General features: G+C 47.0%; 1 protein-coding gene across 5 annotated transcripts in view; it reads right to left on the bottom strand.

The window, feature by feature from the left end:
* The window catches only part of TNIK (TRAF2 and NCK interacting kinase), a 165395-nt gene that overhangs the window by 103278 nt on the left and 46567 nt on the right, over window positions 1–15550 (bottom strand). Inside the window, exon 1 of one of the 5 annotated variants that reach the window (XM_076341367.1) lies at window positions 6783–7407. The exons of the other annotated variants lie outside the window; for them this stretch is intronic. Coding sequence (XP_076197482.1) covers window positions 6783–6788 — 6 coding nt within the window. The 5' untranslated portion in view covers window positions 6789–7407. Of the gene's footprint in view, window positions 1–6782; window positions 7408–15550 lie in introns of those variants that run through there. 5 annotated transcript variants of the gene reach the window in all.

Raw genomic sequence — 15550 nt, 5'->3', positions numbered from 1 at the left:
GCTCTGCTGCTCCCGCCTCCAGCCCTGCCCAGGAAACACCAGCAGCTTGAACCGGGGCCGGTGGCCAGCCAGCACTGCCAGCAAAAGGTCATGGTGCTAGGCATGACATGGAGATCTTCCCTTCGCTTCCCGGTGGCTGGCCATTGTCCATAGGTGAAGGGGTGGCGAGGGGAACGTGCACCACATCCCGCGGTACTGATGGTGCAGAAATGGGACATTCACCTGGCTGTCGGATTCACCCACTCCCTGGGCCTGCTGGTTGGGATGTCATCTGGTAACCCACCTCAGATGTGGGGATAGTCAGAAATCAGAGTTAAAACAAGACTTTCTGTGCTCACCTGGAGTTACTCATATCTTCTGAGTTCACTGACAAAACCAGTGTCCTCACTTTTTTCTTTTTTAAACATATAAGGGTATAGGTTGGAAGGGACCTCCATCTGGTCCAACCCGCAACACAAGGCAGGGCCACCGTGGACCATGACTGCCCAGGTGCCAGAGCAGACCCATGGGAGGGAGCAGGGCTCTGTCCCAACTCCAGCTAGTCAGAAGGAAGCTCAACTGCTGTCAGAGACAAAAACTCCTCCACACAGTGATCCCTCAAGGATCATTACGGATTTTATTTTTCCTTTTTTCAAGTCCTTTGGAGTGGGGATGATATCTTTGAATGGGGGCTGCAAAAAGCCAAATGCAACAGAAGTACTGATCCACAGCTACACACCAAAGGCTCCTACGTGCCACACCACCATGAAGAGGTCCTTGTATCATCATAAGCATCAGCAGAGACTTGGTTAAAGCCATGTGTGTTGCTCTTCATTTTTAACTGATCTACAGAAGAAAAAGCACTGAGCACCAACAAGACCGTACTTCCAAAGGTACGATGGCCTGTACGATCCCCTCAGTTAGGGGCAAGGCTCTCCTCAAGTGTGATCCTGGCCCTCATGTTTGGATGCTGCGCCTCAAAGCCCCTCACGGCATCTCCAGGTCAAAGGCTATGTCAAACAGCCCCAACACACAAGTGACGAGGATGCCAAGCAAAGCTGAGAGATTCAGCTGCATAAGAAGAGGGAAGCGCCCTTCATGATGCACAACATGATGAATTAAAGGTCAAAACTCAAAAAGTGGTTGGGATTTTACCATCAGTAACTCACTTAAGAAGCCATCCCTCCTCGCTGAAGGACAGAGACCTCCAGCCAAAAGGCAATAGCAGTTCCACCCCGAGCTGCTCCATCAGCACCAGCAGAGCCTTGGGCAGCACCAGCACACACAAGTGCATGGCACTGCTCTGCAAACGCAGCACACAAGCCGCTGCAGCACAGAGACGCTGGTGGACGCTCTACCAGCCTCCACCACCTCCACCAGGTCACCAGCATGCTCCCGTAACTAGCTGTAAATTCAGACTTTCAATAAAACCAAGAGCTATCGAGTTTTAATGCTCTATTATTGGCACAACTGTATCTAAATTCCAGGAGGCATTCTCCAGGCTGGTAAACCTAATCTACCCACGACTTCTCAATTTGCTGCTGTAATATAGGTGCATCCTGCTTCTCTGAACAGCAAGTACGAGGTTGCTCTCTCCTTCGGGGTGATATAAGAGCACCCGTCCCACTTACAGTCCCTTCTGCCCATCCATTCCTTGCAAATACACAACTGAACACACTCTGGGATTCTCCTATAACAGTGTGTGAGAACATGCTGGTTCATTAGAGGGATTTTTTTCATTATAGTAGTTTGCTCCCTGACTCCTGCAGCGGTTAGTGTACATGTACAGTGCTCAGAAGAGAAAGTGGTCTCAATCTTTTAGGACGTTCTTGTTTGAACCTCGATCCTGAGACTGATGCCATTCATTCCCAAGGTATTAAGAAGAAAACAAGTATTAAGGGATTAAGAAGGACAAGAAAACACCACAGGCAGGGCTTTGCAACTTGCACAGGGCATGGGCACCAGCAATGCACAGGGTCCACCAGGTCCTTCTGTGATCGTCACTTGTCTATTAGAGAAGTCACTCATTCATCTCTTCACATTGCTGCTGCCTTTTTGTTCTCAAGAGACACCGTCCCTTGCTGTTCTCAAAGTGGGCAGAAAAAGCAAAGCTGACTGGGTAAAATGCTGTTTATTTAGGAGGCACAAATGAACCCTCATGCTACGCTGAGCTCAGCTGACCTGACACATCAAAGCCTTTGATTGCTTTCCAAGCGCTGACAGCAAGGACCCCACCACAGCAATGCTGTCAGCACTTGGAGAGGCACCACGACGTACAACGTTACTAACAACCCTACAGTTACGGATGAGAAGGAAAAAAACCCACGAAGAGCGATGCTTACCAAAGAAGAGGATGCTTTTGGCACAAGAGGAGCACTACAATGCTGTGATGGTCTTCCCTGAGGTCACCATCAGTTCTTCCTGGTTCAAAAGCAACCAGTTTGGCAGCAAAAGCAGGAGAGCAGGACGTATAATAAAAAAAAAAAAAAAAAAAAGTGTTTTGGGTGATACCTTACCTGTCCATAGCTGAACCCACCCGTGGGTCAGGGCATGGTACCTGTTGGGTTTTGCTGCTTACTGGAGAAAAAGGACCAGCAGTCCTGCTGCTTCTACAGCAAACCCATACTACGGTGTATGCTCTCTCCAGAAAATAACATGCCCCTGGACATTTGGGAGAGGAAGGAGCAGCACAATTCAGTCGTTCATCCCAACAGAGGGAATGTGTTTTAAGCAAACAGTCAAGGAAGCAAAGGGGGGATGAGGGGAGGGATGCAAAACAGTTGCCTCAGAGTTTAGTCTTTAATTAAAAGGGTCAAGCAGAATGTTTCAAACACCACGTGGGTATAATTTAAAGAGCCGTTTGTAAGATGAGTTTTCATCTTCAGCGTGGGTTTTCATGTATTAGCAATAAATAGAATTTTCATATTATTTCCATGAACTCCAGCCTTTGTAAAAATCACAGCTTTTTTATAGTGGCACAGCCAAGGTTGACATCAAACCATCCATACAAAAGTCATTCTTTGAAGATCACAGATAAGTCCTGGGTATTCGGTCAGAAAAATAGCATCTCTCAGTGCCACACTGAAAAAGGACTCTGTTTTCCTTACAGTAAGAAGCCTGTGCTGCAGACAGGTACGAATGGAGCAGGATCCGGCCTGGTGACACACATAGGCCACAAACTGCAGAGGGCACAGGGACAGCTCTGACCCTGCTGGCCCCACTTCGTTTAAAACTGCCACAAAGCTTTTCTATCCACACCAGTATTTTTTAAAGGGTGCTTCACAGATCACCTCCAGCTAAATTCACTGTGCTCCTACTGCAGTCATCTATTACCTGCTCATCCTCTCCTGCGCTCTCCCTGCGGGGCCGCAGTGAGGCTGAGTAATGTGGTCCCTAATAGAGTATTACATATTGTAATTAGTGCAACACCAGCACCCAGATCAAGATGTTTTATCACAGAGACCTACCCTTTCCTTTACGGGATGGCTCACAGAAGAGCACGAGGCTGCTCCTGTAACCAAGCATATTCCCAAACAACAAACTGCCACGCTGCCCAGGTTTTAAAACCTGTTCCCGTGGTGGGGCATGTGCCATAAGTTCATGGAAGCAAGAGCAGCCTCTGCTCCCTCCCAGGAACAAGTACACTCGCTCGCTAGACCCGACCCTTCCATCTGCATAGGTAAAAATGGGTCCATGACTGAGTCTTCTCCATGGGAGATGTGATCTCCCCCAAATGCTACTGAAATGTGGACCCAGAGCCAGAGCTCAGAGCTGTCGACACCCCCATGAAGGCTGTGGAGCTCCTTCTCAGCTACAGGCACATTGCTCTGCACCGATGCACATCTGCAGGGACCGATGCCTGTGGGGACTGATGCCCACGGAGCCCTCCTGCAGCTGAGGACCCGGGTCCCCCATGACCCCCTTCTGAACCAGACCCTACATACTACACCAAGGACCCACCCAGAGCTTCGCAAGGCTGACAAGCCCATTCAGCAACTCCCTGGGGAGACAGGAGGACAGACTAGAAAATGCGGTTTTGGCAACAATTACCCAAGAAATGTAATAAAGTGAGCAATGTCCCCACTGGGCTGACGGTACCAATGAGCCAAGGGAGGCACAGAAAGGTCAACAGCCCATCATACCGAAAACACGTGGCACCACAGAAACATTCAGCTCTTCAATCTTAGTCCTGTGCTTTAACCACATACATCTGCCCCTTTTCAAGCTGTAGCCCCACTGGGCATTATCTGACGAATCCTGCAGCAAGGAAAACCCAAAAGCTCCCTTTTCCACAAACGAAAGTTTCTCACCACAGTTCAATGACTTAAACAGCAAAAAAAGTCACAAGGAGACACTATTGAAAGCCTTTCAGAAAGATGCCCAGTTAATTACCAAACCACCACAGAGCCCAAAGTCATCCCAAATGCATCAACATGGCAAGAGATGAGTCATCTCAGGAAATGCCAGGAGCTCCTCTGTCACCAGCCACAAAGGCAAGGCCAGTTTTTGCTCCAGACAGGAAGAAAAACACTGGATAACATGAAATGGACCACATCAGTCACTGGACACAAGGTAGCAGAACATTAGGATGGCCTACAAAATTTGTTCCTGTCACTGAAAAAGTAGTGGAGATGTTTTTCAATGTGCTGCTGTGTAGGAGAAGCGTCCTACTTCCTTCCTTATCATCGCTTCGGAGAGCACACAAAGAATGCTCCTCCAAGAGTAAATTATTTAGGCAGTCATCTCAGCAAGTTATTTCCGCTCATTTCCAAGGAACAATACAGCTCAACCTGGGATTTAAACCAGCAGTAATGAAATGGTACCCAGTTGACTCCACCTCCAGAAAACAACCAGAGGACAGACACAGAGCACCATGAAGCCACCACTAATACTGGAAGATGCAGCATAGACTTGATGTGGCTTAAACACAGGCATGCAACTAGAGGAGCTCTGGCTCTCCAGCAAAACCTGCTCCATATTCTGCACAGCTTTCCTCCTAGAAGACAGCTGGGTTTTCTACTTTCACGTGAATTACTCTAATCTTGTTGTGACAGTCTAGAGCAACCAGAGGATGCTGCAAGTTAAACGTCATTATTTGTCTGCAAGTTTTAAGAGGGAATAGGGCTGCCAAATCAGAGCACTGCAAAGCTAGAGTATGACAGCTGTAACTAGGGCAATTTCAGTTTAGGGAAAGATAAAAATAAATATATAAAGGAAAAAAGAAAAAACAGAGAAACTATACACTACAAGAGGAGAGGGAAGCAAGAAATGCAGCTACTATTAAAGACAAAAGTTGGATATTTGCCTATTTTGATGCTCTCATCAAACCAATATTGTGTTCCTTGTGTGCCCACTGCACAGCTGTTTAAGAGCAGCCTGGAAGAGAGGCAACAGAAGAGAGAAAATCCCAGGGTCAAAACACAGCATCTGGTTGCCCGATTACAGTCTTTTTAAACGTTACAGAACCACAGAGAAGACTCCACCAAAGCCCCCAGCAGCACTGATGGAGGCTCACACATCTCCCAGTGTTTATTGAAATGGTTTCAAGTCTCAAGCACGTGAACCATGCACGGAAAAAGTCTGTGCTACGACGTGACAGCCAAAGCAGGCAACAACCTCATACCCCGATTCACTCTGAATTCTAGATGACTCAAAGAGGCTCCGTAATTAATGAGACTACAAGAAAATCAGATCTACCTAAGCCTTCTCCAAAACAGAGGCCAAGCCTCTCTGCTGCCACCAAACTCCCGCGGGATTATAAAACATTAAGCCAGAGGGAAAAAGAAATAAAATAAAATAATTTCAGAATTGTCAGTAAATTCAGATCTGCTGCCATCTAAATAAGGTTGCAATTCTTTTCAAGAAATATTTTCTTAAGAACCAGTTTTGAGAATTAAAAATAGATGCAGACACCATCTAGCTCCTTCCCTTTATCCTTCTATCTTTCTCAGCATTAAACCCAGAGTCCAGCTCAGGCAAGCAGTCACCGAGGCTGGCCCCCATCTGCCCAGCCAAAACAATCCCACCACAGAGGCCCCTGTTCTTCAGGGTACCTGGCTGAGCATCCAAGAGGGACTCGCTGCTGCACAGCTCATCTTTCAAATATTCTACTTGGGAAGAAGTTCTCTATAAATCCTTTCTGGTTTTATGTTCATCTCAAAGGCATGTACATTCAGGAGTCAAAGATTAGAAGCATTCTGAGTCCAGAAATACTCTTTTCTTTTTTTTCCTTCCAAAAAGAGGAATCCAGTTTTAAAGCCAGAGAGCCCTTGGTGTATGCGGATGGTTTGGAAACGGGGCTGAAGCCTGGTGGTGAAGAAGTGTATTTTTAAAACCTGCACTTTGCAAGGTTTTGGCAACATTTCTTTTTCATCCAGACCTTGTCACAATTATTTTTCTGTTTCTGCTCAAGACCAGCTCATCACAACAGTCTCTGTCAGGAACTAACCCTGAAGACAACTTTTGGAAGCGTCAAGCAGTGTCATGGGAGAACTGCTGTCTCTCAAGGAAAGAGGGAGGGGACCCTCCCCAGTGCCCAGCACAGCTCGCGGCCTGGACACAGACTGCATGAATAAGAGTGATTGAAAAAAGTAATTTATCCAATGTAGTGTATTAAAATCGCAGACACCCAGTAGCAGAAGCCCTTCTACGGCATGTTCAGAAGTTCAGCTCTCAGCTGTTACTACAGAGAGACAGTCACATTGGGCTGATTCCCTGACACTCGGCTGACAACACTCAGTTGTCCTGCTAGGTCCATGATATCTAGACTCAAGATCTCTTGTAACCAGCAACCAAATACATACCAACATGCGGCAGAGCCGTCATCCCCAGGGATGGCTTGGGCAACAGAGTTGAAGCCTCCAGCTGTAGGTCCTATGCCAGAGAAACTTCACGTTTGCCTTCCAGCAACATCCATGTTAGCCCTAATGAAGATGTATATTGAAGACGATTCCTTTCTGATGTCCTCATCTGCTACACGTACCAATCCCCATTGTAAGACAGCTGGTGCCCATCAGGATTGAAAGGGAACGGCAGTCGAACGTGACCTTGAGCTGCCTCCAGGCACTGTAGCTGAACCCACAGGCAGGCTCCCCGTAGCAGGCAGCAGTGAAGCCTCTGAGCTGCCCACGCTTCCCCGTGACCCAGTTCCACGCTGCAAAACTGGATTACGGCTCCCATTGATCCACTTGGTTTTCCACTTCGATTTTGCTGGTGAAGCAGTGAAAGAGGTCATCCCTCTCTGCTGCGACTGCTGAGGCAGCTTCCTACCTACTGAAGAGTGGAGCTTATCTCCTTGGAACTCCTTGCTAGTAACCAAGAGCCAGACAGCAAAAATATCTTGGAACTGTTAAAAAAAGAAAGTGCGACAAACAAGACATGTTCCTGGATACACAGAGCACCATCTCAATCTGTACTCACAAGGCTTAAAAAAAAAAAAAAAAAAAAAAGGGGCTGCCAGTACGTACTACAGACAGTATTTTATATTATCTCTACAGTGTAGTCCACACCAGCATTCATCACCATGATACTGATGATGTACTGAAGGATAGACATTTATTGTCAGCAGGAGATACCCATCGCAGCTGAAGATTCTGTAATTACTGTTTCTTAGAGAAAATGAAAGATTTATTATTCACATAATAGTCAATGAAGGTCTTTTCTGGACTAGAATAGTGGTTTACTTACAGGTCTTCGTCTGTATGTCACATTGTATTATGCAAGATTAAACAGTTTAATTTTTTCAAGCTGTGATTTTAGGTAATGTGTGGATTCTCCAGCAGTAATTAAAAGGACAGAGGCTACTTTTAGTCTCTGCTGTGCCCTCCCCAGGCAGCCTGGTACGGGGTACCAGTGGGGACTCTTCTCCTCCTACCCAGTTAGTTCCTGGCTTTATTTCTTTAAATTATGAAACCAGAGGTAGAGAAGACTTATATTCTGTCATTGGATAAAGGTCTTCAGCTGAGATCAAAGCAGTTAGCTATAATTGCAAAGAGAAGGTTGCAAAACAAATCCTAATTTATCAGTAGGGATTTTTCACCCCCTTAAAGTACGTACCATTTACAGCAGGCAGAAGAGATAGGAAGGCAGGAAAAAAAAAAAAATCATCAATCATTAGTGAAGCTGCCCTCATTCACAGTTTTGCCATTAGCTATGACAGAAATCCTAAACACAAGATAAAATCTCAGTGCTGTATGTTATTACATGTCTCCCTTAAAAAAGTCTTTTAAATTAAAAACACCGCATGCACAAAGCCATGGGATCCCACCGCTGCAACGCTTCTCCCTTCTCTCCATTCTCTTCCTCCCAGCTTCTTGCTAAAGCTGAGACCAGATTGTTTAACCCCAGCAGAAACTTCAGGAGAAATCACAATACCAGAAAGAGGCAGAACATGGCAGACAAAGACCACAAGATCATCCAATGACTACAAACTGAAGACAGACAAAGTCTAATGGGAAATAAAGTGCATAATTTTTAAGTGAGAGTAATTAATCACCAGCAGGGACTGATGGAGGAGCAGTGGAACCGCTGATGCTTGAAGGCTTTACACCAAAATTAAGTTTGATCTGAATAAGGTGCCCGACCTGCAGTTGTGCCCACGTCGTAGAAATTAACAGGTGGAGTCCATCATCTGCCAGATGACGAGGTAGGTCTGACCGCCCCGAAATCCAGGATTTCACAAAACCAGAAAACTATTTCGCAAGGAGGGAACCCCGCTGCCAGAGAGCTCTCACACCTTCGTGTTTTAAGCACTGAGCTCCCCAGCCGCAGGATGGCAGACAGGCGCTACCCAGTGCGACTGCCCTCGCTTACAGCAGGTGAACATCTGGCCTACAGTTCCCTTTTATTCCTTTCCCACCAGAAAAGCATCCTCCCTGCGTGCAGTAAGTCATGTCAAAAGAAGCTGCTGCAAGCTGTAACCAAATGGTCAAATGAACTTAAGAAGCTGCACCCCCTTGTTTACACTCCCAAATCCTAATTAGTGCATTTACTTCTCAGTTAAAAAGCCCAGGAGGCATCCTGCACTAGCACTGGAGGCTAAGACCTACCTCATCTCATCTCCTCTGCAGTATCTCAGGGCTACAACATCCATCACGTCATTAAAGTCTTCCGTCATCATCGTTAAAATATGGAAACTAATTCCAACCTTATAAAAAAGGATAGAAATGATCAGCATAGCCAGCCCCAAGCCCTGCCAGCGATGGGTATCAAGCACAGAGTCACTGTCCTCACTGCCCCTTGTTCACCACCAGCCTTGGCCATTCAAACCCATCCCTCATGTTCTCCAAGATGTATTGCATGTCATCTCAAATGCTGGCCGAGTCTGTTGAAGAATGAGTTACTATGCTGTGGTTTTCACTCCCGCTCTCAGCGCATCCCAAAGACACCCCAATTTAAGTACCTCCCACTGAAGAGTTTCACCAGACCTCCTGCCTTGGTCCATGAGTGTTCCCACCCAGTCACGTCTCAGGAGCAACAGCCCCATGGCAGTAAGGACAGGGACTGGACCAGCTGGGCTGTTTGGGAAGGAATCTGACCAGTTCATCCTGAGTACAAGTATCTAACCTGCAGCATGCTAACAAAGCTCAATAGTCATGGCTCTGGTGCTTGGATGCTGGAAATCCTCCCCGCCACATCCCCCCTTTTCCAGCCTGACTCCTGTCCCTCCCTTCTCCATGCACCACCATGGGAACGTGGTTCAAACTCCCCAAATTTGGAAATCCAGGGGTTGGTGCTAGATCATTTAGAAATATCAGATCTAGATGTTTCCAGGATTTATTTGCCATTTTATTTGCTACTTTATGTACGTATCCTGTCAACTGGCCTTGTAGAAAGTCCTTCTGAAGTCATCTAAATGGGGTCTGAGCTACAGTGACTCACTTGTGGGTCCCACAGTCACACTTGTATGTGGTTATCCCACCCACATTACCTGTTAGCCTTGGACTGCTCTGCAGTAAGCCAACCACACTGACTTACATTTAACATTACAAATAGAAGATAATTCATCTGATCACGTGGCTATGAGACAGAGGGCACAGAAGTTACCTGAAACCCCCATGCACACACCTCCCACACCAAGCCTGCACCCAGCCAGGTTTGTCCTATCAACAGTACAGGGACAGTGACAGCAGTCAATCCAAACCCCAGCCAGATTGGTCTAAAAGTCCAATATTTTAGCAAAATCAATAAAGCGTTGCTCCTAACATTCCCAAATATTCAGCTATTCAGTGCCCAAAACCACCTACTCCCCCCTGCCCCGTTCTCAGAGATTTCTGGGAAGTAGCATGCTGTTGCTGCAGCCCCACACTGCCAAAACAAACAAACAGGGGCTAAATTAGTGATAGCATAATAAATGCAACCCAAATATGAATTAAAAACTCCAGGTTAACTCTCAGGATTGCAACAGGCTGCTGTGTTGGTGATGAAACCTTCACAAATGTGGCTGCACAGCTGGGTCCCTCTTCCTCCCTTGCATACAGCAGAGTCCAACCTGCAGCTCTATAAAACAAGCTTCTACAAGGATTTTCATTTGTGCTTCTTCTCAGATAACTGAAGTGAATCTCATAAATGAGGGGCAACAAGAAAATCTTCCTTTTGAAAAAACCTGACACCCTCTGGACCTGTGAATGTCCCCCACAGCCCACCTCAGCACAGCCATCCAGGATCCTCTCAACATTACAGCACAATAAACAGGGTTGGAGACCCCAAACATCATTGGTCCAAGTGTGTTTCCTCGGTTCAGTGGGGCACTAAGGAGGAGATGCAGTGCAATCCATCTGCCTGCAGACACGCACCACACCACCACTTCAACCCTTCATGGAAGTTTTAGGAAGAATTTAGGTGTTGCATAAACTTTTGGGACCAGGCTGAATTCCCACTTGTGAACGTACTATGGGAGTTTGATCATCACTTAAGCAGTTCTTCAGTGCAGGAGAATAAAAGAATAAACAAACAGTAAGGGCATCCATCATACACTCGACTACCTCAAACAGGCAAGCTAAAAGGGAGGGGATAAAGAACAGTATTTCCCCTTTTTACCTCAGCCTAGCATTAACAAGACAAGATACATTCCTAACTATAAGCCTCTATGAGTGAAAAACTGGCAGAGTCAATAAAATGTGAAGTAAACTTAATTCATTTTTACTATATGACCTACTTTCAGCAGGTTTTGATTCACACGAGCAACTAGAGATTCAAGGTGGTGATTCGGCAAGGTCTGTTCATTAAAGTCATTCTTTTCTTTATGGCTTTCAGCTTCAAGGGACAAGAAAATACATTTCTGTCAGAGGCATTCTCCAAAAAGGCCCCCTCGGCACAAATCTCGCAGCAGCCGGGGAAAAAAAATGGATACAAATGCAAATGCTGCTTCAGAACTGAAAGAAGATGGGAGTGAAGAAAGTCTTAATTGCTAGAGGTAATACCCCCTCTGCCACCCTCAAACACCTGCTGGGTCCCACCTGAAGCCCTGTGGGGCGGGCAGGGATGCTCTGGCAGGGATGAGCGTGACGGTCCCTGCTCTCCAAGCATCCCCTCACTGCAGCCGTGACTCAGCTGCCGGCCTCACAGATGCCCAGTCACCACGGATCCCTGCCTGCCCTACAAAGGAACAACAATGTCAGTGCCTGTTTGCTCTGACAGGCCAGGATGCGACCCCAGAGCACAGGGCCAGGACCCCTGTAACACCACCCTGGCAGTAGCAAACCCCTTGGGGTTTCCACACAGCACTCCCTCCCGCCTTCTCACTCTTTGGTAATTGATACAGCCCTGACAGCTTAAAAGTGACATTTTTTTTTCCCCCTCCTGTCTCCAGAATAAAAAAGGAATTTGAAATAATCCGCTGGCTTTTAGTTCTTCACCACACTCAACTAGTCCTGGAGCAGTAACTGGGACTGGATCTTAGATAAGATGCTGTGGAAAGTAATTTTCCATTTTGACTCGAGCATCCTCTTCTCCCTGCGCTGCAGCAGGGGCGTTTGCAGGGTCTCCTTGGCCACCACCTCTGCCAAAGGAGGCGGCTTTCTTCTTTGTGGTGCATCTATACCTGTCTGTCCCTGGCTTATATACCCATGCAGTCTCACAGGAGAAAAACATAATATAATTTTATCTCCTGACCATGTGAGGGACAATAAAATAAAGGGGAGCACAGTTAACTTGGATGAGGCTCACAAAACACTTCCCCAGTATTCACCCTTATACACCCAAGCAGCCCCATTTGATTTCAAAAGGGTTGTTCATATGCTTGAGCTGAGCATGTAAATAACCATATTAGGAACTAATACGGATGAGATCGAGCCAGTCATCATTAAATAACTAGAGGTGATCTCCTTTCCTTACTGCAACACCAAGCAAGCTGGGTGCCTCGCCTCTACACAGCCCAAAATTTGTGAACCTGTGCGGAGCTCAAGTTAACCAACAAAAGTTGTTTGCTTTGCAAGCAGATACCCCATTCTGTTCAAAATAATATGTTTCAACATTTTTCACAGGCTAACCCTGACATCAGGGTAGCTATTCCAGAGGGTGCATGTAGCATCCCTATTCCCTGTGCTGCCTGGGGCAGCCGGGGATCCCACGGGGCAGGGAAGAATGGATGAACACACGGATCCCTCCACTGCAGTTTTCACTGGCTGCTCAGTCCCAGCTTCATTACCTCCAACAGCATTACACAAATTAGCAAGAAACAGTATTTTGATAAAGGCTGTGAACGCCGTACCGGGACAACGTGGCTCTGCAGCCGAGGCTGGAGTGAGCCACCGCTCACCAAAGTCACTGCGGCAGAGATCGGTTACAGGTCCTTCAGAAGAATCTGCCCAAATAATAGTAATTAGAAAATAAATGGTTCACTTCTGTGCTCTCATGCCACTGGCTAACAGCTTTGCTCCGTCTGGCAGACGAAGGGCACTGTCACCTCCGCAGCCACTGCCAATTAGCTGCTCCTGCAAAGGGCGCTCCTGCGTTCCTCGAGGAGCAGAGATGCTTAACCTCGGGCCAGGGCGCAGAGGCAGGAAAAGGCATTTGGTGAGAAAGGGGAGCCTTGGAAGACCTCTCATTAACTGTCTCCATGTCGAGCAAGGAGAGAGAGCTGGAACTGCAGCAGCTCCCGCTGCAGAGACACATTAAAAACAAAGTAAAACCCCAGAATGGGGACCAAAGCTCAAAAATAGTGCACGTTTCCCAGACAGGTATTGCACTATACACACATTTTGGGACAAGCCAAAAAAAAAAAAGCAAAGCAAAAAAAAAAGAAGTTAAGTTCCTTACTACCAGGAAACCATCATTTGAATATTTTGGATTAGAAGAGTTTCCCTCCCCCATCACCAGAGCCAAGGATCTGGGAGAAAATGTCCTTTCTGCAAAAAGGGGAAAAATAATTTCTGGGTTGAGCCCTGAGAATGAAGCAATAAACCCTGTAAAGCTCAACTGAATGAAATGCCATGTGAGCTTTTAGGGGGAGCCAACACTGACCTTCAAGCATGGCCTGGCTAACCATAGCCTTCTCATAAGGGAGATTAAATAAAAATAAAAAATCATGCCCTGTGCCTTGGTGTTCTGATGGACACAAATACCCTTCTGGCATCAGCCCTGCATTGCCAACAGTCAGTACATTTAAGACTTAACTTACTTTTGTCACCTTGAAGCAAAATACGCATTTATACAAGAGTATATTTTTTCATATTTTGAATGCAATTGGGAGATTATTCAAAAATAAGTTGCTATCGGCCTCCTAGGAGCCATGAAAAGGTCGTAGAGCAGGCTGCAGAATATTTTCCCAGCCTTCCTCAAAAATATTTAAACCTACATGATTTCTCTATTTTAAGGCCTTGTTTGGGACTTTTTCCAAAAGTTCTAAAAAATAATCAATTAAAGTGAAAGCGCTTCACAAAAGGAGGATGCGTAAGGACAGCAAGTATCGGCAGGAAAACAGATTTCGGTACTTCTATGAACTCTGGCAGCAAAGACACAGGCAGATGGAAGAAGCAGCGAGGGAGCTCAGCTCAGCTTATCGTGTGCCTGAACCCAGCAGGAGGGTATCTGTGCCACCCAGCACCGGGCATCTTGCTTCGGCGCCACAATTACCATTCCTCGATCTCACCGCTCTCCGCAGCCGGAGCAAAGAGCAACCTCTGTGCGCAGGCAGGGGCTGATCTGGGCATCGTCTAGAGGCAGACCTGCAGTGCCTGCGCTGCAGGCAGGAGACACGGGGCTGGAAACAAGAGTGGAGGAGGGATGAAGGGGACGGGGAAAGCGGCACAGCCCTCCGGCCTTGCTGCCTCCCCGGCTGCCAGGAAGCTGCCAAGCCCATCAGCGGAGATGCTGCAGTATTGCGTTCGCTTGGCTCGGCACACGTCAGGAGCGGAGCTGCCTCTGAGTCACAGCTCTGCACCACTTGCTGCCCGCTTCCCTCCCCTTCTAACTGGCTTGAGTATTACTTTTATTATTATTCCTCTCTCCTTTCTTTGTTTTTTTTCCTCCTCCTTTTTTGACTCACTGGCTGTTTCACTGCTAGCCAAAATATCTTCTGCTCAAGGGAGGGAGCTGCGGAGAGCGAAAGGCAGGGCTGATGGGGGAGCCTGCCAGCCCCAGCCCCAGCAAGCCCCCCACGGCCGCAGTGGAGAAGCATGTGGGATGTAGACTTTTATTTTCCACTCATTCAATCACAGAAACTCCTTGAAGGAGATTTGCTAGTTCTGTTAAAGCTGCAATAACAAAGCAGGTTTTCAGCGTTTGATTCACGACACTGACTCAGGCTCTAAAAGCCTCTAATTTTTCCATTAGCTCCCGGCTAACGGGATGTCTCCAATCTCGCCAGTGGGTTCCTTTGTGCAGGGACTCAAGTAACCTCTGGCACAGGCTGAAGACATTCTTTTTCTTCTCCTTACACCTTAATTATTATAGGGGTTTTGGTTTGTTTGTTTGGGTTTTTTTAATATTAAACCGAGTTCACAGAGCCAGGAAGACTAAGTGCCCCCGCTGTGGCACTCCTGCTGATACCTATGGGAATGTGCCTACCCAGAAGTTGATGGGAACAGGTTCACAGCGCTGCCCTCCAGATACCATAGCTCAGTGCAAATCTTTGTCCTATGAGATCATTTTTCAGGATGACATTTGATGAAGATGCAGGCTGGGGACGTGCTCCAGCTGGGACACGGTAGACCAAGCGACAGCTAACATGGCCATTGGTGTTGCGGTTGGATGCACAAACGTGCCGGGGTTTGAAAGGGCAAAGGCAAGTACATCATCCATGTTCAGTGTTTGCATAGGACCCGCCATGTGCCAGCTTATCGAAAGAGCTCATGGATGGTACCAAAAGGTAAGCGTTCATCGTGAACACACCATAAAAAGAGGTATTTGAAGCTATTTGAAAAGAGCAGATGCCACCCATCTTTGAACATCTGATGGACACAGCCTAGGCAAACACACACAAATGCTTTAGGTCTAACCACCAGCCGACAGACAGCATCTAAAGTCAATTGGGTACTTCAGTCTTGTCTCCCCATCTTGGCTGCTGGCAGAGGGGTTGATGAGTTACTTTCAGAAAAAGAGGTTTGTCCCATTCCAACAGCCTATACAGGCC

Source organism: Aptenodytes patagonicus, chromosome 6 (genome assembly GCF_965638725.1).
Source record: "Aptenodytes patagonicus chromosome 6, bAptPat1.pri.cur, whole genome shotgun sequence".
NCBI classification, from domain to species: domain Eukaryota; kingdom Metazoa; phylum Chordata; class Aves; order Sphenisciformes; family Spheniscidae; genus Aptenodytes; species Aptenodytes patagonicus.
The sequence above is the reverse complement of the archived record's forward strand: the minus strand, read 5'-3'. Positions and strand labels throughout refer to the sequence as shown.